Raw genomic sequence first — 24,339 nt, forward strand, 5'->3', positions numbered from 1 at the left:
TAATCTGTGGGTGTATAGAGAGCAATAGTAATGGCTTTTCTAACAGAGGCTAACTCTTCAATGGCTCATTGGTCAAAGCCTATGGTGAAATTAATGTTTTTTTTGTTGGGGGTGGGGGTGGGGGGGTTGGATAAACAAACAAAAATAAGTTATGTGGTAAACACAGGCTTAGGATATCTTTTATACATTTTTTTCATCAGCTAATGTCCCTTTTTTTTAAAAGCATTTATGTAATCAAAACAAGCACATAAATGCTTCATAATTCATAGAAGTCATGTAACTGGCTGATATTATATCATAGAATAAAACGTATAAGATGTCCTAAGCCTGTGTTAAACCTCATTCATTTCCCCATAGGCTTTGACCAACGAGCTATGGCTAACTCAGCTGGCGAGCTCTACACACGTGAAACAGGTGTTAGAGATGACCACTTGAGAGCTGTTAAGCAATGGATTCTTTTCCATATATATGAAGTAAAGTACTTGCTTTTCAGAACAACATAATCATAACAGCTCCTTCAGAAGTTTATTTGCAGAGTTAAAGCAAAAACAACTAGTCCATGTAGAAAGAAATCCCCTTTGATAGGACGGTCTCTGCCATCACATGTAAAAGGTAGCCTATTGAATGCAATGCAACTTATGATAACATACACTGAGTGTACAAAATATTAGGAACACCTTCCATGACAGACTGACCAGGTGAATGTGGGTGAAAGCTAAGATCCCTTGTTGATGTCACTTATTCAATCCACTTTAGTCAGTATAGATAAATGGGAGGAGACAGGTTAAAGAAGTATTTTTAAGCCTTGAGACAATTGGGACATGGAGTGTGTATGTGTGCCACTCAGAGGGTGAATAGGACAAAAGACTGAAGTGCCTTTGAAAGGGGTATAAGCCAGGCACACCGGCTTGAGTGTGTCTAGAACTGCAACGCTGTTGGGTTTTTCATACTCAACAGTTTCCTGTGTGTATCAACTATGGTCCACCACCCAAAGGACTTCCAGCCAACTTGACCCAACTGTGGGATGCATTGGCGTCTTTGTCACCTTGTTGAGTCCATGCCCCGAAGAATTGAGGCTGTTCAGAGGGCAAAAATGGGCGCAACTCAATATTTGGAGGGTGTTTCTAATGTTTTGTACACTTAGTGTATAATAACACATTGTTTTGTAAGAAACAAACTGTACATAGTTAAGGATATTGCAATTAAACCTCAACTGAGAACCAAATAGTTAAATTATCACATTTCATATTGTGTAATAGAAATAACTCACCTGTTACACTTAGAGAGTGTTGAATGTTCACCATATTGAACATGGAATAAATAATAAATCATCAAAGTTGTTCAGACAGTGGATGTATAGTACAGTGTAGATAACATTATTCAAGTATTCATTTGTATTGTCTCTCAACTCAAACATTGTACTTGTAGTAGTAGTGGTAGTAGAATATACTAGTAGTAATATAGTAGAATTAGTCCCACAATTTGTGGTAGTTGTAGCAAGAAAGAACAAATCATAATTGAGACAACTGTATCTTTCAGGACTTAATGCACTTAAGGTATATGCTGGACTAATCTCGGAATGCAACAACACAATAAACTCAATCAAATGAATGAAATGGAAACATCAAAAGAAACACACTACTTGTAGTCCCTTCAAGTGCTGTCTCTGTGTGTCTCTTTGACCCATTTTTCATGTTATCCAATCGGTAGTTACAGTCCAGTCGCTGCAACTCCCGTACGGAAGGTCGAGAGCCGTGCGTCCTCCGAAACACAACCCAGCCAAGCCACACTGCTTCATGACAGAACGCCTGCTTAACGCGGAAGCCAGCCACACCAATGTGTCTGAAGAAACACCATACACCTGGCAACCGTGTCAGCATGCTTTGCATCTTCTGGTCACGGCCAGCTGCGACAGAGCCTAGAGTCGAACCAGGTTCTCTAGTTGCACAGCTAGCACTGCGATGCAGTGCCTTCGACCTCTGCACCACTCAGGAGGCCTGTCTCTGTGTGTTTTAAGGGCAGTGTGTAGGGGGCCGTACGGTTGCTCCACTGGACTGACATTGATGTGGTCTCCCACAGGGCACAGATGTCAGTACAACATCTAGATTTGACTTACATTTTAGTTAAGTTGTCAACTAATGTGAATTCAATGTGAAATTAACCAAAAATGCCACCCTGTCATTCATTGGACCAATCAGTTTTCCATGTTGATTCAATGTCATCACATTTAATATTTTGGTTGAAATGACGTGGAAACAACGGTCATTGTCAGGCATAACAATAGGAGTGTCAAGACAGCACAAACAGATCTGGGACCGGGGCCTCGTTTCCCAGTTGCGATGTACTGTAACACAGCATTATGACGATCATATCAGATGTATCGTTATTTACGAACCAATGTTCGCCAAGGGCGTCGTTAGACCACGTGTCGATAGTGATAGGATCCAATGAAAAGCAGCGCTGCTCTCGGAATCAGCTTTCTCCATTTAAATCATATCTTAACATGAGAACTATTCCACAATACTGAAAACAGATCAGCTACTAGAGAGATATTACCACCCATGGCTGTAAATAAGCTATTGAGGCAGCTTATTATGCTTACCCAATAATAATGCACTGAATCACAGATTGGGCACATCATTGTACAAATGTTGTCACACATCATGAAACACATTGAGGCAAAATATAACTAAATTGATCCCACTGGGCACACACTGATTGAATCAATGTTGTTTCCGTAATTTAAAATAAATGATGTTGAACCATCTGTGCCCAGTGGGATTGAACATGAATTTCAATGTGATTGAAATAGGTTATAGGCTATGGATCTTTTAATGCAGTCATCTCGGTTTTCATTTGAAGCACCATTTTATCCTTCGCTTGATTGTAAAATGTGCTAATACTTTGGTAACTTTGTATCTGTAGTCAACTTCGTTCTGAAGTTATTGTCAGTCACAGTCAGACAGACAGCCTAAACATCTTGATCTTCTATGAATAAAGTGACGTGGAAGGGCAAAAAGCATCCAACGATGCACTTTGGCTCCTCTACAAGTGGTCTGGATCCCTCGTAGATGTGCAAAGTTTTCCTAATGAAGGCTCTGGGAAAAACCTTCGCTGCTAATGATACATCGCAAGAAGGTTCTTAGCGATGATCTTAACGCTACGACGGCTCTGGGAATTTACGCCCAGGCTAATTTTGCTGCTCTAGGTCAGTGATCCTGGGGAAGTTTGCACTGCCATTACAGCAGTCAACTACAGTAGGTGCCAGTGGCATACGTATCTAAGAATATTGTTGATTAACTGAAATCCTCAGGTGTCTGCCCAGTCTTGTCCAGGCTGTTCCTGCTTCTAGTATTCCTGTGGTTAGCGTAGCCATTACCGAAGTCAATAAGTTTCCAGTGGCCCGATATAAAGGTGTTTTAACAGTTTAAAGGTTTTAAAGGTGTTTAAGCAGTCAGGTGCTTGTGTCCATACAGTAACAGTATATCACTGGGGTCCAGGTTAGTATATCAGGGGCGTTTTAATTGAACTCCTCCGGTATCTGTCCAGGTATCCTGAAGTCAGTGGTCTGCTGCGCTGTCTGGTCCAGGGTGTTCCTGGATGTGCAGGTGAAGCTGGCTCTGGTCTCCACCGTACAGCTGGTTCTCTGGAGGAACTGCAGGAAGTTCTCGTGGGCCGAGCCCTCGTGGCCGCTGGACAGGGCCAGCCGGGTGGAGTAGCAGCGCCGCAGCTTACACAGCTCCTCCCTGATCTGGCGGTTCAGCAGCCCATAAAAGAATGGGTTGATGGTAAAGGAGGAGTACGCTAGCCAGGTGACGGCCTCCTCTAGGTCAGGTGGGACCTTGGGCGGGTTGTTGATAGTCAGGTGCAGGTGGAAGGCGAAGTAAGGCAACCAGCAGAGCAGGAACTGGCCCACAATGACCACAAGGGTGAAGGCGGCCTTGCCCCCACCAAAGGGCCTTTTTTGGTGGAGCCTCCTGGGGGCGTTGCGGGTGGTGATGATAGTGGTCTGGCTGCTGATGGAATCTGAGCGGTGTTTCAGATGGCTGGCCGTCCAGGACGGTAACGGTCCATGCTGTCTAGCCGCCACGCGGGCCACTTTATAGACGTTACAGTACACAGCAAAGATGACTGCAGCGGGCAGGCAGAAACAGGCCACTGTGAAGAGGACAGAGAAGGCCCGGCGGTGGCCGCTGTGGCTCCAGTGGAGAGAGCAGTGGGCAGCGCTGATGGAGCTCAGGCTGCCGTAGCTGGGCCAGCTGAACACAGTGGCCAGCCCCAGGAGGGCTGAGGCTACCCAGACCAGGACCATGACGGCTGTGGCCAGCTTCAGGGTCATCTTTACCTCGTAGCGCATGGGGTGGACAATGTAGTAGTAACGCTCCACGCTGATGGCCGTGATGGTGAAGATGGAGGCTGTAATTCATATCAAATCAAACGTTATAAATCGCTACACACAGTACAACAATCAAATAAAAGTGATAAAAAAAACAGAAGACAAAAAATGAGAGATTAATATTTGAACATAAAAAAAACAAATCTAAATCAAACAATTGATTGCTTATAGTCGTCAGAAATGGCACCCCATGCACTGTATAGTGCACTACTTTTGACCAAAGTCCTGGTGAGTAGTAGTGCACTATATACAGAATAGTGTGCGATTTAGGATGCAGCCCTAAATTGTGTCTGTCCCTTGTACTTTACCTGCGATGAGGAACACGTTGAGGAAGACGTACACCTGGCACTCCAGCACTGTGAACACCACGCTGGCGAAGTACGGCGAGCTGGACACAATTCCCAGGGGCATGAGCAGCACGGCACATAGCAGGTCCACCGCACACAGGTGGCACACAAAGGCAAACTTCCTGAATTGAATGATTTTAACTTTATTAATCCCCAGAGAAGAAACAATATACACCCTAAGTCCAGCTCAGGTAAATTATCAGCATTATCATCATACTGCAGGGCCATAACAAGTAACCATCATTGATTCTTGTTTTAACCCATGCCCTCAATCAAAGCATCGGCCCCATGGTACAGTTCTAGACAATCTTGGATCTATGCCAATTCAAGTTAGCCCTATGGTATTTTCAAATAAGGGGTCACCAACTAAGCATAGTTCGAGGCATAGGCCTAATGGTTCTGTTCCAGGCAATCTGGTATCTATTAAAATTCAAGCCAACCCCGTGGTATTTTCTAGTAAGGGGTTACCTGTTGAACATGGCATGTTTGTAATAGAAATCCCACAGCACCCTATCCACTGGACTGATTCATGTCAATGCCAGAAGTTTGATTTCTAAAATGTATTTGATTTTAACTCTGGCTTCTCAAACATTCTGGTTATAACTGAATCTTTGCTTCTCAAACATTCTGGTTATAACTGAATCTTGCCTAAAGAAGTCCATGTCGGACTCTGATGTGTATCTGACAGGTTATAACATTTTTAGGTCTGCTAGAGTTGGCAGAGGAGGGGGTGTCGCCGTATACATACAGAGCAATTCAAATGTGTCTGTATCCATCACTACCTCTGTCCCTAAGCATTTTTAATGTCTAGTCCTAAATGTGGGAACTCTGACATTAGTGGTAATTTATTGCTCTTCCTCGGCCTCCATATGTGCTCTTAACAAATTGTCTGACCTGCTGTCTAACTGTCCAACTGTTTAATCTGAATTACAGATAGTGATTGATCTTAATCTAGATTGGTTGATGCCAGTATGTGATGGGCTGAAATATATTTGTATTGAGCTAAATCTAACTGAGCTGATAACTAAAACAACTCGCAACGTCTTTAAATACCTAGAAAAATGGACTCAATTAGATTCTAACAATTCTAACAAATGCCCCTCATTAATTGACAGCAAATGGGATATTTGCCAATGAGTATACAATCTCGCTCACGCATTACTACAAAGATATATTTTAGGAATTTTAATGAGCTACATTTTTTTGTTTGAGATGGGGTTGAGTGACTGGGGGGTAGTGACAACTATCAATGACTTGGATCAGGCCCTTAATTTTTGTATTACCCTGTTTAACAATGTTGCAGATAAATGTGTGCCGTACATAAAACTAAGGGTAAAAAAACGATGTAATCTTTGGTTTACTCATGAATTGTCTGAGGAATTACAGGAAAGAAATGTAGCTTGGGCTAAGACTAGACGGACTGATTCTACATCTGATTGGCAGTCCTTCAGACATTTCAGAAATAAGTGTCTATCCCTGGTATAAAAAAAAAAGAAAGAAAGCTAAATCAACAAATTTCTTGAATTGTGTATCAGAGAGTGGTGGTAATCCAGGCAATTTCTGAAAAGTGGTCAAATCTTTTTTTTAAAACACCACCTCCTCGTCGCAGGTTTTGACAGCCTCTGGCCCCATTCTAAACAAAATTACAATTTGTGATGCTTTTCATAATAACCATTCTGCTTCAGCTGGCCACGCGTTTAAAATTATAATCTAATCCCATAGAGGGAGTCATTTAGTCACCTCAGATTTACATACTTTATCTTCATTTCAACCCTTTGATGTCTATGATGTACTAAGTGCTTTGCTAAAGATTGATGTTAAAGAAAAACATTGGGTCTGATTCACTTAATCCCTTCTTGCTGCCCCACATATTGCAGAACCACTGACCTATATACGTCCTCTCCCTACATAAAGGAGGAGATCCTTCTAACTACTGTCCAATTTCCCAAATATATTGCCTTTCCAAAGTTTTAGAATCCCTGAATAATTTTTAGCTAATAACTCTTTTAACTTCTCACTCTATTCTTAACGTGCACCAATACGGTTTTAGACCTGGACAAGGCACAGTTACAGCTGCTACACTTGTTTTAGATGATGTGGTAAATTGCTTGGATCAAAACATTTATTGTGCTGTCTTATTTATCGACCTTTCCCAGGCCTTCGATACCATTTCCCAGGCCTTCGATACCATTTCCCAGGCCTTCGATACCATTTCCCAGGCCTTCGATACCCTTTCCCAGGCCTTCGATACCCTTTCCCAGGCCTTCGATACCCTTTCCCAGGCCTTCGATACCATTTCCCAGGCCTTCTATATCTATTCTGACATTTCACATTCTTAAAATAAATTGGTGATCCTAACTGACCTAAGACAGGGAAGTTTTCCTAGGATTAAATGTCAGGAATTGTGAAAAACTGAGTTTAAATGTTTTTGGCTAAGGTGTATGTAAACTTCCAACTTCAACTGTAAATAATGTTGGTCTATCTGTTAAAACATGTCATATTCATCTGCATGCAGATGACACTGTTATGTATGCCATTGCCCCAACTGTCGAACAGGCTATTTTAAAGCTGCCATTTGTTTTATAACCCGTGACAGTTTTAATACTCACCACTGTATCCCTCATCAAAAGGTTGGCTGGTCCTTAAAGTCCTGTAGATCAATTTATTACTCCTTTTTTGTTTACAAAGCCCTTCTACACAAGCTTCCAACTTACCTAACTTCATTGCTAACATATAAAAAATGAGATACCAAACCCATTCACCGGGTTGGTTAACTCTTCAGATTCCTCGAGTATCCACGGAATTAGGTAAATCCTTTTTTAATTTCATGCCCCAGATTTTTGGGATCACTTACAAAATGCATTACATTTGGATTCCCTGGTGCCTCTAAGGCGTTTTAAACCCCTGATGTTAAAATTGTTCACTAAGGTGGGCAATTGTTTTGATTGATTTAGCAACTTGTTTATGATGGCTGTGATGTGCGTGATGTTCAAATGTAAGATACTTCTTGATGTATCTTGTTAAAAACAGTGGCAAGAAAAAGCATGTGAAGCCTTTGGAATTACCTGGATTTCTGCATAAATTTGACATAAAATTTGATTTGATCTTCATCTAAGTCACAACAATAGACAAACACAGTGTGCTTAAACTAATAACACACAAATTATTGTATTTTTGGTGTCTATATTGAATATATAATTTAAACATTCACAGTGTAGTTTGGAAAAAAGTATGTGAACCCCTAGGCTAATGACTTCTCCAAAAGCTAATTGGAGTCAGGAGTCAACTAACCTGCAGTTGAATCAATGACACGAGATTGGAGATTTTGGTTAGAGCTGCACTGCACCCATAATAAACATACACAAAATGTTTGTTTGCTATTCACAAGAAGCATTGCCTATATGTGAACCATGCCTTGAACAAAAGAGATCTCAGAAGACCTAAGATTAAGAATTGTTTCCTTGCATAAAGCTGGAAAGGGTTACAAAAGTATCTCTAAAAGTCAGTTAAATGTAAGACAAATTGTCTATAAATTGAGAAATTTGAGCACTGTTGCTACTCTCCATAAGATTGGCCATCCTACAAAGCGCATCTTACAGAGCGCAGCACAGAATGCTCAATGATAAAGAAGAATCCTAGTGTCAGCTGAAGACTTACAGAAATCTTTGGAAGATGCTAACTTCTCTGTTGATGAGTCTACAATATGTAAAACACTAAGCAAGAATTGTGTTCATGGGGGGAACTGGGGGGAACCCATGGAAGAAGCCACTGCTGTCCACTGCTGAAGTTTGGAAAAGAGCACCTGGATGTTCCACAGCGCTACTGGCAAAATATTCAATGGACAGATGAAACTAAAATTGTGTTGTTTGAATGGAACACAACACTATGTGTGGATTAAAAAAAGGCACAGCACAGCAACATCAGAACCTCATCCCAACTGTAAAGTATGGTGGAGGGAGCCTGGACAGCTTGCAATCATCGACGGAAAAATTAATTCCCAGGTTTATCAAGACATTTTGCAGAATAATGTAAGGCAATCTGTCCGCCAACTGAAGCTCAACATAAGTTAGGTGATGCAACAGGACAACAACCCAAAAAACCCAAGTAAATCAACAGAATGACTTCAACATTCGAAAATATGCCTTCTGGAGTGGCCCAGTCAGTCCTGACCTCAACCCGATTGAGATGCTGTGGCCTGACCTCAAGAGAGCGGTTCACACCAGATATCCCAAGAATATTGTGGAATAGAAACAGTTTTGTAAAAAGGATGGTCCAAAATTCCTCCTAACCGTTGTGCAGGTCTGTTCAGCAACTATAGAAAATGTTTGGTTGAAGTTATTGCTGCCAAAGGAGGGTCAACCTGTTATTAAATCCAAGGGTTCCCATACTTTTTCCAACCTGCACTGTGAATGTTTACCTGTTGTGTTCAATAAAGACATGAAAAATTACAATTGCCTGTGTGGTATTAGTTTAATTGTTGTGACTTAGATGAAGACCAGATAACATTTTATGACCAATTTATGTAGAAATCCAGGTCATTCTAAAGGGTTCACTTACTTTTTCTTCAAACTGTATATATACAGTACCAGTCAAAAGTTTGGACACACCTACTCATTCAAGGATTTTTCTTTATTTTTACTTCTACTTTTTGTCTAGTGAAGAACTATGACTTATGAGAACAATGAAATAACACATATGGAATCATGTAGTAACCAAAAATGTGTTTAACAAATAAAAATATATTTAATATGTGAGATTCTTCAAAGTAGTCACACTTTACCTTGATGACAGCTTTGCACAATCTTAGCATTCTCTCAACCAGCTTCACCTGGAATGCTGTTCCAACAATCTTTAAGGACTTCCCACAAATACTGAGCATTTGTTGGCTGCTTTTCCTTCACTCTGCGGTTCAACTCATCTCAAACCATCTAATTTTGGTTGACGTCAGGGGATTGTGGAGGCCAGGTCATCTGATGCAGCACTCCATCACTCTCCTTCTTGTTCAAAAAGTCCTTACACAGCCTGAGGGTGTTTTGGGTCAATGTCCTGTTGAAAAACAAATGATAGTCCCACTAAGCGCAAAACAGATGGGATGGAGTTTCGCTGCAGAATGCTGTGGTAGCCATGTTGGTTAAGTGTGCCTTGAATTCTAAATAAATCACTGACAGTGTCACCAGAAAATCACCCTCACACCATCACACCTCCTCCTCCATGCTTCACGGTGGGAACCACACATGCAGAGATCATCCGTTCACCTACTCTGCGTCTCACAAAGACACAGCGATTGGAACGGAAAATCTCAAATTTGGACCAAAGGACAGATTTCCACCGGTCATCAGACCAAAGGACAGATTTCCACCGGTCCAATGTCCATTAATCGTGTTTCTTGGCCCAAGCAAGTCTCTTCTTCTTATTGGTGTCCTTTAGTAGTGGTTTCTTTGCAGCAATTCGACTATGAAGGCCTGATTCATGTTGTCTTCTCTGAACAGTTGATGCTGAGATGCGTCTATTACTTGAAATCTGTCCTTTTATTTGGGCTGCAATTTCTGAGGATGGTAACTCTAATGAATTTATCCTCTGCAGCAGAGGTAACACTGGGTCTTTCCTTCCTGTGGCAGTACTCATGAGAGTCAGTTTCATCATAGTGCTTGATGGTCTTTACAACTGCACTCAAAGACACTCAAAGTTCTTGAAGTTCTACACATTGACTGACCTTCAAGTCTTAAAGTAATGGTGGACTGTTGTTGCTCTTTGCTTATTTGAGCTGTTCTTACCATAATATGGATTTGGTATTTTATCAAATAGGGCTATATTCCGTATACCAACCCTAACTTTTCACAACACAACTGATTGGCTCAAACACATTAATAACCTCTACAGGATCATTGTCCCCACGCGGGACGGTTTTAACCTCTCTAGGCTAGGGGGTGGTATTTTCACGTCTGGATGAAAAGTGTTCCCAAAGTAAAATGCCTGCTACTCAGGCCCTGAAGCTAGGATATGCATATTAGTAGATTTGGATAGAAAACACTCTGAAGTTTCTATAACTGTTTGAATGATGTCTGTGAGTATAACAGAAATTATTTGGCAGGTGAAACCCCGAGGACAAACCATCCAGAAATATTTTGTTTTGAGGTCACTCTCTTTTCAATTAGTTTTCTATGTGGATCTAGATTTCTAAGGCACTTGCTTGCAGTTCCGTTCGCTTCCACTGGATGTCAACAGTCTTTAGAAATTGGTTGATGTTTTTCCTTTGACAAATTAAGAAGTAGGGCTGTTCAGAACGAGGGTCGAGTGTAGTGTACTGTTGTGGTTGGGGCGCACGACCTGAAAGCTCGCTCCACTTTGTTTTTATCTGCTATTGAACGCAGATTATCCCATCTTAAATTTTATTGATTATTTACATTACAAAATACCTATAGTTGTATTAGGAAAGTTGTTTGAAATGTTTGGACAAAGATTACAGGTAACTTATTAGGTATTTTGTAGTCATGTTGCGCGAGTTGGAACCAGTGTTTTTCTGGATCAAACGCGCCACATAAATGGACATTTTGAAGATATAACGACATAATTAATCAAACAAAACTACCATTTGTGATGTTTATGGGACATATTGGAGTGCCAACAGAAGACGCTCTTCAAAGGTAATGCATGAATTATGTCGTTATTTCTGAGTTTTGTTTCGCGAAATATGATTGTCTGTGTTTGTTTGATGGGGTGCTGACCTTAGATAATCGAATTGAATTTGGCACCCAATTTGCAATTGAATTTGGCACCCTGCACTTTCACTGGATGTTGGCCAGGTGGGACGGTAGCGTCCCATCTAGCCTAGAGAGGTTTAACGTACGCTAATGTGATTAGGACATAGACATATCTAATATGGGCAGAAATCTTAGATTCTTGTTAATCTAACTGCACTGTCCAATTTACAGTAGCTATTACAATGAAATAATACCATGCTATTGTATAAGGAGACTGCACAGTTATGTACTTGAAAATGTATCAATAAACCAATTAGGCACATTTGGGCAGACGTGATACAACATTTTGAACTGTACGTGGTCTAAAACCTTGCACATACACTGGTTCCATCTGGTGTTCAAAATCTAAATTGTGCCTCAACTGTAATAATACATTGTAGCCTTTCTCTGGCGTTTTAAAGATGATGGGCAGATTAGATCTTTTACCAGATCTAATGATTTATATTCCCCTACATTAATTTCACATTTCCACAAACTTCAAAGTGTTTCCTTTCAAATGGTATCAAGAATATGCATATCTTTGCTTCAGGTCCTGAGCTACAGGGAGTTATATTTGGGTATGCCATTTTAGGCAAAAATTGAAAAAATGGTCCGATCCTTGAGAGGTTTTTAATAGCCTGTTTAAATGTCAAACATCAATTAGTGACAGACTCATTACTTCCAATCAAAGTACATTTTTTGTCTCCTTGTCCTCAGCTAAAGAAGGCTGTAGCACAGCCTCTGAATGTCGTAGAGACAAACCAAATATATCCCATATGCATCAGAGTTGTGACTTTCCCCTGCATCTTACAGCTTGTTTTTAGAGTAAAGCATTGCGGACTTAAGTCTTGTTTTTGATCGCTTTATACAATCAGGTCCATTAAACTTGTTTTCAAAATCTTAAGTTAACAAAGGGTAGGCCTATGCTTTTAGCCCTTTACTTTAACAAAAGCCACAGTACCCTCACATACCTCCTCAATTCAATCCCTGGTTTTAACTCAACACACCAAGCTCTTCACTGACACTGAGATATTTAAGGAGTGCATGATGACTGAAGGACCTGGCTGACCAAATCTATGGATAGAAGACTATAATTTTGTCTGTCAAACAGGTAGGCCTACCTCTTATTTATTGAATGGGAAGAAATGGGCTACAACACAAAGCCCTCCTGTTGTTAGTAGCCTACATTAGAATTAAAATGAAGAATGTTTAAATTAATTAGGTGTTCTCAAATTAGCCTACTTTCAGCACCCATGTGCTGCCCATCGCCACGGCTGCCACTTCATGGTAATGTATGTATATTACTCGAATATGGGTTACTGTGAGGTCAATAAAACTCTGATTAATTGCTTCATTATGGACAATGAAACATTGTTTTTATTAAAATCAATTATAGCAATAGCAACCTTACCTCCGGTCCTCCTTCTCATTTTTACAGCTTAACAAGGTATCAGTAGGCCTAGACTGTGCGCACAGATATAGCATTTTTGGACAAATTGACTTGCCTCCTAAAGTGCCACCGTACAGAGCACAGTCATTGGTTAGGTGGCACAAGAGGGCTTACATCAGCAAGAGCAGGGCAGGCTGGGGCTCATGTGTCCATTGCAGTGTGTGATGTACTGTAGTCTAGTTTTATATACACCATCCCAGCAGGGCACACTCTATGAAATATAACTTTGCCATGTGCTTCTCCAAGCATGCTCTTCATATAGCCTTGGCCTAAGCCCATTTTATAGGCCAGACTTTCTCAAATCTTTTGTGCCAGGGACACCATAGAGGTGTCAAGGTGTTTTCAACAGCTAGTCTGTTGCAATATTTTGATTTTGTTGCAGCAAGAGAGGAGACACTGGTCTTACATAAGTAGGTAGAATGAAGGGGGTTTTATGTCTTCACTGCCATCTTGTAGAGTTGCGGATATTCTCTGCTGCTGAACAGCCAAAACGTGGACAGACACATCTCATTAAAATGAGCGTGCAGGCCTTGGTCACAGGACAGCTCCAATAGTTTATCATCAAGAACCGGTGATAAGCTGTGGCATGCTGACTAGACCGGGCAAGCGCGTGCGCCATAGCTTGATATTGCTAGCGAGTTTGTCCTGCGATATAATGTATTTAATTTTATTTAACAAGGCACGTCAGTTAAGAACAAATTCTTATTTGCAATGGCGGCCTACCCTGGCCAAACCATAACCCGGATGACGCTGGGCCAATTGTATACCGCCCTATGGAACTCCCAATCACGTCCGGTTGAGACACAGCCTGGAATCGAACCAGGGTCTGTAGTGATGCCTCTAGCACTGAGATGCAGTGCCTTAGAGCGCTTGTTCACTTGGGAGCCCCATATAAACATTGGGTTGTTATTTTACCTGAAATGCACAAGGTCCTTTTTTTCTGGATCTTTGTAGAATTTAGACCCAAAATCATGTGTTCTCTACTCTGCCAGTTAATCTACAGATATCAGTCTTTTTCTTTCTTCTTCTTCTTCTTCTTCTTCTGTAGACTTTATATGGAGGTTGGCAACCAACTTTAAGGTACATTACCACCTCCAACTAGACTGGAGTGTGGACCTCAGATCATCTTTCAATCCCCCCATGTGGGTATATGGTCCTAAAATCCAATGATGAGATGGGAACGGTGGGACTTCCAGCTTGTCAAGTGTCTACATTTGTTTTGCAACGATCATGCATGCAACGCGGGCGGTGTGGTCAGCATGTCTCTTCAGTACTGGTGAACAGATTATGCATCCACTGCTTTCCCGGGTGTGGATCAGATTGTGAGTGGAAGTAGTCCTCGAATTTGAGCAGAGTTTTGCTTAGATGTGTCCCCATCAATTTACCCATGTGGTCCATATCCACATCACCCACGTCAGCCAGAGTTGAGAATAGGGGGAACATATAAAAAATGCCTCTATACACTCGGTCTCTCCAGATGCCCAGTTTTTTCCTGAAATCAGCAATTTTTTAAATTTGCTTGGGAAATGTCACTTGCGTGTTCGTGCATGGATAGGTTGAGCAGCTGTCTCGACGGTAGGCCTACAGATCCCGATACAATGGTCCCAATGTAATTCATGACCCTTTATGTACTCATTCAGAACATTGAATATTTCACCTGCAGTTGTATTTTGAGGCAACTCTTTGCAACAAGGAAATTATTCATACATGTAGCGAATATATACAAGAAGCGTATATATTTCAAATGTCAGTCGTCTCATCTAATTGGATTGCAAAGTGTGGGCTCTGTCTAAAGCCTGCATGTGATTCAACATAATCTGCCACATCCTGGATTCTATGTGTGACAGTGTCATTGGAAAGTGGGATTACACTGATCTTTGTAGCAGCAGTTGGGTCTAAAACCTCTTGGCAAGGATCCACAACTGAGGGCATGACCATATTTTCAACTATAGTGAAAGGAGCCTGGAAAATGTTATGAGAGAGGAAATATGAAGCCTTCTGACACGCCCTGGCCATAGAGAGGCTTTTATTCTGTATTTTGGTTGGACGTAACAGAACTACCCACCACCAAAGGACCAAGCAGCGTGGCCAGGAGGAGCAGGGATCCTGGGCCCGGGAGAAGAGTGAGTGGAGGACCTCACGGACATGGGAGGAGGTTGTGGCAGGGGACTAGACCCTGCCATGGAAACAGGCGGAAACAGCAAGGGAGGAATGGCGGCGATACCAGGAGTCACGGCAACGAGGCAAGCATGAGAGGCAGCCCCAAAAAATTGTGGGGGGGTGGGGGGTGGGGGGGTTACACGGGGAGGGTGGCAGAGTCAGGGTTCAGACCTGAGCCAACTCCTCGTGCTTACCGTGGGGAGCGAGTGACCGGTCTGCGCACCATGCCTTTCTGGTTCTGCGCACCATGCCTTCAGTGCGCATCCACAGCCCGGTGCGCTCTGTGCAAGCTCCCCGCAGTGGTCGTGCTAGAGTGGGCATTCAGCCAGGACGGATTGTGCCGGCTCAGCGTTCCTGGCCTCCGGTGCGTCTCTTCGGCCCAGGTTATCCTGCGCCAGCTCTACGCATAGTGTCCCCGGTTCGCCAGCAAAGCCCAGTGCGGCCTGTTCCAGCTCCCCGCACTTGCTGGGCTAAGGGAGTATCCAGCCAGGACAAGTTATGCCAGCTCTGCGCTCTAGACCTCTGGTGCATCTCTTCGGCCCAGGTTATCCTGCGCCAGCTCTACGCATAGTGTCCCCGTTTCGCCAGCAAAGCCCAGTGCGGCCTGTTTCAGCTCCGCACACTTGCTGGGCTAAGGGGGGTATCCAGCCAGGACAAGTTATGCCAGCTCTGCGCTCTAGACCTCTGGTGCGCCTCCACGGTCCAGTGTGTCCTGCGCTGGCTCTACGCACTATGCCTCCAGTGCGCCGTCATAGCCTAGTGTCCTGTGCCAGCTCTCCACACTCACCGAGCTAGAGTGGGTATCCAGCCAGGACGTGTTGTGGCAGCTCCACTCACTAGGCTGCCAGTATGTCTCCTCAGTCCGGTGAGACCTGTTCCAGCTCCACGTTCGAAGCCTCCAGTGATGATCCATGGCCTGACGCCTCAAGTGATGATCCATGGCCCGAAGCCTCCAGTGATGATTCATGGCCCGAAGCCTCCAGTGATGATCCATGGCCCGAAGCCTCCAGTGATGATCCATGGCCCGAAGCCTGCAGTGATGATCCATGGCACGAAGCCTCCAGTGATGATCCATGGCATGGACCTGCAGTGAGGATCCATGGCACGAAGCCTCCAGCGTTGATCCGCAGTCCGGAGCCTCCAGCGACGGTCCCCAGTCCGGAGCCACAAGGGACGGTCCCCAGTCCCGTACTGTCAAGCCCTGGCCATAGAGAGGCTTTTATTCTCTATTTTGGGCCAGGGTGTGACTAGGGTGGGCATTCTAGTTTCTTTATTTCTATGTTATCTATTTCTTTGTTTTTGGCCGAGTGTGGTTCCCAATCAGAGGCAGCTGTCTATCGTTGTCTCTGATTGGGAATCATACTTAGGTAGCCTTTTCCCCACCTGTGTTTTGTGGGTAGTTGTTTTCTGTATAGTTTATTTGCCTTCAGAGCTGTTCGTTTTTTCACTTTGTTATTTTGTTCGAGTGTTTTGATCAATAAATATCAACACTTATCACGCTGCGCTTTGGTCCATGCCTTCCGACGAGAGACGTAACACCTTCAGTAAACTCTCATTGTCTGTGAAATTATTGTGCAGCATTTTTGCTTGGTTGGACTTTTCTTTTTTGTAAAAATACAAATCTGGTTCATGCTTGAGATGTGGTTACTTTGTTTCTAAATGTCTGCAGATTTTCGATAACTTCATAGCATTGTTACTGAGGCAAGTCTGATATATCCCACAGACTAGTTTTGGCAGGCAGGTCTCATTTGAATAAAATCCAAAGAGAAAGAGAGCATGCAGGCTGCACAGCAGGGTTAGCTTGTGTGTGTGTGGGGTTTTTGTGTAGCTGTACTTAGTCATGGCGACACGGTTTTTGTGTAGCTGTACTTAGTCATGGCGACACGATTCGCTTACTGTGTCATGCATAGTTCAGCGCATTGGGCAAGTAGGTCTACGGCAAGTATTTATTTGAGTCAAATATGCTGCAGACCACAACAACACAAAATACATAATATTCAAGACAAATATGCTGCAGGCCTGCAAGCATTCCTCCACAGAACTGCGCTGTGGTTTGAGAAAGGCTGGTTTAGGCTATAGGGGCATCATTGGGCACACATGAAATGCTATAATAAGCAACTAACTCTCAAACCCTGAGCAATATGACATTTAACTTATTACAAATGACATGACCCTCCCTTGGACAAAAAATAAATAAAAATACTAAACCCTCCCCCTGACTGAAATTGAAAAAGCATGACCCTCCCCCATTTTCCTCAGGGTAACTATTGTGTAAATTGTACCTCTCCCTTAGCCTATTTAATTAGCCTGGGGAGATGCACTTACTGTACTATAATGTTAAAATGAGGTGAAATCAAAAGTAGTTTTTTTTACACACCGTCACAATTTAAATGATATAACTGCGAATGTTTTGGCTTGGTGGTCCCAAAAATGATCTACAGTCATTTACGAAGTCGAATTAGGAACCACTTGGGCCACCCTGTGGACTAGATGTCATAGCCATGCGTTTCTGGAGTATTGTCAGGCATTACATGCATTTGAGCAAAGATACAAATGTATGTACATGTATTTGAAATACATTTTACGTTAAGTTAATATATTGAAATGTATTTTTTTCTGTATGTGTTCATTAGAACAAATTGAACTTTCGTACTGATGTCTGGTGAAACAAGTACAATAAATATATATATATATAAATTCCAGAAGATACAACTCAATTATTTAATAGTATACGATTGTGCATACATTATCGGTGCATTAGAAAGTCATAGGGGACGAAGTTCCTTTTATGATGTACAGTGTATCTGTTTTCATGCATTTATAATCTGGTGTATTTTTTACCAGCCTGCCAGCCAAAACAAGATGGCCACAATGGAAATAAGTTGCAAAACTGTTTTGTGTTATTCTTGTTGATTACGCATTGTATTCACTTATGTGTTATCCTTGATGATTATCAATTGTGGTTGAATTATGTTTTTAAATGGTCAAATAAATCAAATAAAAAAGTACCAAAGTACCTGAGGTACGGGGCTTTGACCACCACCACCAGCACGGCTGTGTTAGCCAGCAGCGCCACCACGTTCAGGGTCACCATGAAGAATATCCCTGTCAGGTCCTTGAAGCGTGTCTGGGAGTTAGGCAAGGTGCCCAGCTGTCTGCTAGGGGCTGAAGGGAGGGGCGCCCCCAGCCCCCACCACAGGCTCTCATTGGCTGTCGTATCATTGAGGTCAGGGGTCAGAGGTGAACCAGAGTGTTCCATAGTTCACAATGAGAGTTCCAGAACAGACATAAAAAGCGTTCCATTAGGCCTAGACTCCCCCATCTTTCACTGGTGTGGTGAGCCAGAGGATTCCTTCTGCTTAAGAGTCAAACGGTTAAACTACGTTTCCCTGTTGGAAGAAAAAGGAAGACATCATCAATGGACTGGTTGTGTTTTTGGGGATACTTCTATATTGACAGTAAAACATCATCAGCCAAGTTCTGTAGGCAAAAACAACACAAACACTTACATCATAATTCACCATTGCAAGAGAATGATGAGATTATCTCTGCATGCTAAGCCCTGTTCCGTTTTCATTATTGCAATGTCCTACTTAATACTCTCAAGGGATAATAACAACTATTTAACATCAAATCCACAACGGAAGTGACATTTTTCTATTGTTTAGGAATATAATTTGCTTTCATTTTGTAGATACTTCACTGTTGGCCTATCCCTTGTGTTCACAAATATCCATAGATTTAACCCCTCTGTGTTGATACTGCCCATTAGTTTCAACACAGTTGATTGACACAGGTGTCTACTACTATCGACCCTAAATCTATAGAAAAGGACATCTGTAACATTTCCCTTTGGATTGTGGGACTATTTATAAAAGAAAGGATGCTCTCTCTCTGTCTCGCTCCCCCCCCCTCTCTCTCCGTAAGAGGATAGGAGGATAGGGACCTGATCAATAGGAATAATTCATGGAGGAGAGGACACTCTCCCTCTCTCTTTTCTCCTCCATCCTTCTATCGTTCCCTAACCTTTTGAAATGGAAGATAATGAGCTTGCTTGTTTTAGCCATGCAGCTGCGGGGGACTGGCACTGTTGATTAGTATGTGCCCAGTGTCACCCTGACTGCGTAGGGCCTGCATAGGGCCATCAAAGACACACACAACCTCTCACCAGAACAGACTTGATCTCCATCTCTATCAAATACAATATAGTTCAATGAACACTGTGTTCAGCTTTCGGTAACAACAATGCACAACATAGGCCTTGTCACATTAACATTTCACTTGCCCCTGTTTATCAGGACTGTACATGCGTATTGAATGCCTTCTTATGTACTGTAGCTGTGCATCTAAACCTTTTTAAGGTCTGTCATATGTCAGAGGGACAGTGATATGAAGTGTGTGGGTGACTTCAAAGCAACTTTATCCCCACACACATGGCTCACATATTATGCTCTGCTCCCCTTCATGTGTGTGCCATGAAGATAAGAGGGACGCAAGCACAAAAACCCCAACCTTCAATGTATTGCTGTTCCTGCTTGTTTCACTCACACACCCACACACACACACACACACACACACACACACCCACACACACACACACACACAAACACACACACACACACACACACTGTCACCTGAATTACTGCTGTGCAAGGAGCATCATCAGTTTCCCAGAACCTATGACTATGCATGCTGTTCTGTTGTGTCCTATTTCCATGTGCTTGCTGGTAGACTAGTGCTGCTCTACTGATGCTCTCTCCCTCTGTAATCGGCTCTGGTGGCCGTCCGGCGGATTGGCAAGCCATGTTAGTAATGAGATTTATTCACAGTACAAAAAGGACGAGTCAGTGTATGTACGTCTTTGTGTACATTATGTAAGGATGTCCCCGTTTTCATCCTGTCCTAGTGTCAAGCCTACATACAGCATTTGACATCTCCTTTAAATGCATAAGTTAGGCTTCTGAACTGGCCATTTTAAGCCATGCAATAGTATTTGGTTCAATATCACTTCTTTCTCAGGAAGATTACTTTTAGAAAAGTATATTATAAGTATTTTGTCTGGCAAAATGTATGGTTTTCTTAATGGTTATCTGTAGGAGTCAGATGGCTTTGGAATGTTGGGTGGGCGGGAGGAAGTCACAGGATTAGTAGGGGATACGGGTGGAGATCTTTGGATTAGGCATCAAGGGGGTTGAGTTCAGGTCAGATCCCCTTAAGGGAGAAACAATGGTTTATTACCCTATTACTTTGTCTTCCTGTCGAACCATAATAGATGTAAGGATTGGAGAGAAGGAGGAGTGCCTAAACTGGAGTATATATACGTGTGGTGGTGGAAACATGTTTTGTCTAATGCAGCTGTATTGACCCTCTGGGAAAAATGTAACTTGGTTTAAGCTTTCATAATGTCCTTTGAGTTTTTTTTCTTCTGGGAATTAGAACCTAACACACTTAACACACTGAGCTCCAGCTAAATAATAGGCTACCCAAGCTTATATCAACATGTAAGCTATCTTATCTTATTTCAACGTGTACGCTATCTTATCTTATTTCAACGTGTATATCTCAAATCAAATTACACAATAAGTGTTATCAACATAGGCACCACTATAAAGTGGTATTTATTAGTATTTATAGTATTTATTTCAGGCACCAAATTTAGTTGGTTAACCTGGACTTGCTTACACACACAGGAAAGAAACCTTTTTGTTTTAAATGATTCAAATCAATGTTTTTATCATTAAATCATAACTCACCTGATATGAGTTGTGAATGGATGTTTATCATAAAAACATAAAATCCTCCCGTCCAACTCCCACTCCTCTTGAGTTATGTAGGGGGAACTACGTGGATTGTCCAGGGTCTTTTCTGTTCCCAGGTGAACTGGAATTCCATTATGTATTTTATGTATCCAGGCCTGCCATAAGGCTCTGAAGTCTGGGTCGGTGCCAACAGATGCTAAGACAACAGGTGTACCCTTACCTAACCCTCCAGACCTCTTTCTGTACCTATCAACCTCTAGATCTGACACCAAGGATGGCTCACTAAAGCTTGGCACTCTGCTCCTTCTACTCCTGGTCCACGATTGATAAGTATCCCTGATGGACGGATGTCCCGTGGAAAGGACTCCTGGGTAGGACTGGTGTCAGAGTAGAGGAGCGATAGACTGATAGGTGATGTGCAGACTAGGGAACTCAGAAACAGCACAGCTGGCTGGCTAGATGGGGGAGGGGCTAGGCACCAGTCAACGTTAGAATCACATCATCAACAGAGGATCATTGGTGAGGATGCTTTTGTGAAACTACGCCCACCCTCATTGTCCCGCCCACACTGTCTCTTTCTCTCATCTCTCAGTCAGTATATGGCTGTAACTGTCACACATTGAATGGTATGCATCAGCCTAAACACACACTTCTCTGTCCTCCTCCTGTCCCTCCAGGACTCCCCTGGGTGCTAAGAGTACACACACACACACACACACAGTTAGGGGTTCAACATGTTTTATTTTATTTGGAAAACAGTTGCAAAAAGTAATTTAATAGCATCAGTGAAGACCAAACTGAATATTGTGAGATGAGTGGGAATTGGAAAGACATTTATTTAACAGGCACAATGTGTTTTTAAGGCTACTATGTGAGTGAATATATCACAAATCAAATCAAATCTATAATATATATAATCTACAGTACTCTTAAATCATTCCTAGGACCATGCCTCAGGACTACCTGGCCTGATGACCCCTTGTTGTCCCCAGTCCACCTGGCCGTGTTGCTGCTCCAGTTTCAACTGTTCTGCCTGCGGCTATGGAACCCTGACCTGTTCACCGGATGTGCTACCTGTCCCAGACCTGCTGTTTTAAACTCTCTAGAGACAGCAGGAGCGGTAGAGATACTCTGAATGATAAGCTATGAAAAGCCAAATAACATTTACTCCTGAGGTGCTGACCTGTTGCACCCTCGACAACCACTGTGATTATTATTATTTGACCCTGCTATTTTAGTAAATACTTTCTTAGTCGATGCACGGGTGCAGGGTTTTGTCCTTCTCCACAAAGAAGAACCCTGCACCGGCGGGGGAGGCAGAGGGACGGATGAACCCTGCAGCTAAGGAGTCCTCAATGTAGGTCTCCATAGCCTTGGTCTCCGGACCAGACAGAGAGTACAGTCGTCCCCAGGACTGAGTGGTGCCTGGCAGAAGGTCAATCCCGCAGTCATAGGGTCGGTGCGGCGGAAGCGAAGTGGTCTGGGCCTTACTGAACACTTCACGGAGGTCCTGGCAACTTCCGAGCCCACAGGAAGATGAGGTGGAACCTTGGACTGGCGAGTGCAATCTCTTTTCCTGTCCTTCCTTCGTTCCCGTAGTCGCCCATCGATCCGAATGGTCAAGGTGATGAGCGGGTGGAGATGAGGGAACACTAAGTGAGAAACGCCCGAAAGGTGCACGACTCGCCATCGAATCGTTCTGGGGGAGGTAAGCGGGGTTCCCGGGGAACCGGGGTGGCCGGGGAAAGGTTGCTGCTAACAGCCAGGTTACTGAGGGGCTGGGAGGTTACCGTCGTGGTAGGCTGCCTAACAGACAACCAGCGGAATTGCTCCAGCAATGTGTTCAACGCTCGGTCATGGCGTTCTGCCAAGGTCTGGAACCCTTCCATCAGACCACGAAGCATCTCCTCGGGCTTTCCAATGGTGGCTCCTTGGGAGGAGGTGGCATTGTGGAGCTGGTGCAAGTCTGCTAGGTCAGTCATGGCCAGTTCGTACTGTCAAGGCTCAGGAGAAGTCCCAGGTGCAGACAGTGTCGAAGTAACAAAAGTTTATTACTAGAACAGAGGGCAGGCAAAACGACAGTTCAAGGGCAGGCAGAGGTCAGTAATCCAGATCAGAGTCCAAAAGGTACAGAATGGCAGGCAGTCTCAGGGTCAGGGCAGGCAGAGGTCAATAGTCCAGTGTGATATGACAAGGTACAGAACGACCGGCAGGCTCAGGGTCAGAGCAGGCAGAAATGGTCAAAACCGGGAAAACTAGAAAACAGGAACTAGAAACAGACAGGAGCAAGGGGAAAAACGCTGGTAGGCTTGACAAACAAAATGAACTGGCAACAGACAAACAGAGACCACAGGTATATATACACTGGGGATAATTGGGAAGATGGGCGACACCTGGAGGGGGGTGGAGACAAGAACAAATACAGGTGAAACAAATCAGGGTGTGACATACACCTGTTGTATTCGGTGCATGTTACAAATAAAGTTTGATTTGATTTGATAGTCAAAATCCTTCTGATCAAAAGTGACATCCCACAACTAAACTGCTACATACTGACATCTGTTGGAGGAACAAAACACTGCATTTACAGTACTTGCAATGTCAACAATTGTGTGATTCTAACCTGGTATATGGTTATGTTTTAACGGATCCCAAGTCTGTTCTTCAACAGTTTGTCTCCATTATTCAACTTTGTTCTGACGGCAGCTCCGATCGCACTGTAATCCTCACCAAATGTTATCCTCACTTGCTGTGGAAAATAATTTTAACATGTATTATCAATATATTTTATAATTTGAAATGAAAATAGGCTTTAATATGTGGTCTCCGAAAGAGGAGCCGGTTTAGTATAGGTACAACTGCCCCAGAGTCCCAGTAAGAGGACTGATAACGACCAGCAGGAGACAGGGATCAAATCCACACTTAATTTCACACCCAAGACAGGCACATACCACACACATTTACAGAGGAGTGAACTAACGGTAATGGATTATATGAAAGAAGATAATTAAGAGCATCTTACACAGTGGTAATAAGGTGACAGCAATGTGCTATGGTTACAGTAGTGTACACATATTAGGGTTGGGCGGTATCCAGATTTGAAACCTTCATATTGTGCCTGTGCCATTCCGGGATATTAAGTATTACACATAATGTACACAAAGGGGCACCAATTTTTTTTCAAACTGAAAAAACATAAAACATAATTTACAAGAACGCTAACAAAATGCCAACAAGTACTAAATAGTTTCTTGTACCGAATCCTAGGTAAATGCTCATTAAGTTATGCAAGTATCTCAAAACGCAGTTTGTGGCATGCACAAAACAAATAGTATCTTAATCTAGGAGGGGATGATCTCTGCTGCTGTTACCAGGAAGCTTGATCTTGCAAGCTAACGTTAGCCACTTAGCTAACATTAGCAAGTTAGCAAAACCCAGCTGGAGAGAATTGATTTGGCACATCTTAGATAGTTAACTTAATAGTTGT

At 42.9% G+C, this 24,339-nt stretch overlaps 1 protein-coding gene across 1 annotated transcript; it reads right to left on the reverse strand.

Moving 5' to 3' along the window:
- Positions 1-500: 500 nt before the first annotated feature.
- Positions 501-21,258, reverse strand: LOC109870565 (probable G-protein coupled receptor). Its single transcript, XM_020461165.2, has 4 exons — positions 20,847-21,258; positions 18,111-18,482; positions 4,705-4,865; positions 501-4,416 (listed from the first exon to the last, which is right to left on the reverse strand). The coding sequence occupies exons 2-4, from the start codon at positions 18,350-18,352 to the stop codon at positions 3,521-3,523; spliced, it is 1,299 nt and encodes a 432-aa protein (XP_020316754.1). The 5' UTR covers positions 18,353-18,482; positions 20,847-21,258; the 3' UTR covers positions 501-3,520.
- Between the last annotated feature and the right edge of the window lie 3,081 nt (positions 21,259-24,339).

Source organism: Oncorhynchus kisutch, linkage group LG1 (genome assembly GCF_002021735.2).
Source record: "Oncorhynchus kisutch isolate 150728-3 linkage group LG1, Okis_V2, whole genome shotgun sequence".
Taxonomy (NCBI): Eukaryota; Metazoa; Chordata; class Actinopteri; order Salmoniformes; family Salmonidae; genus Oncorhynchus; species Oncorhynchus kisutch.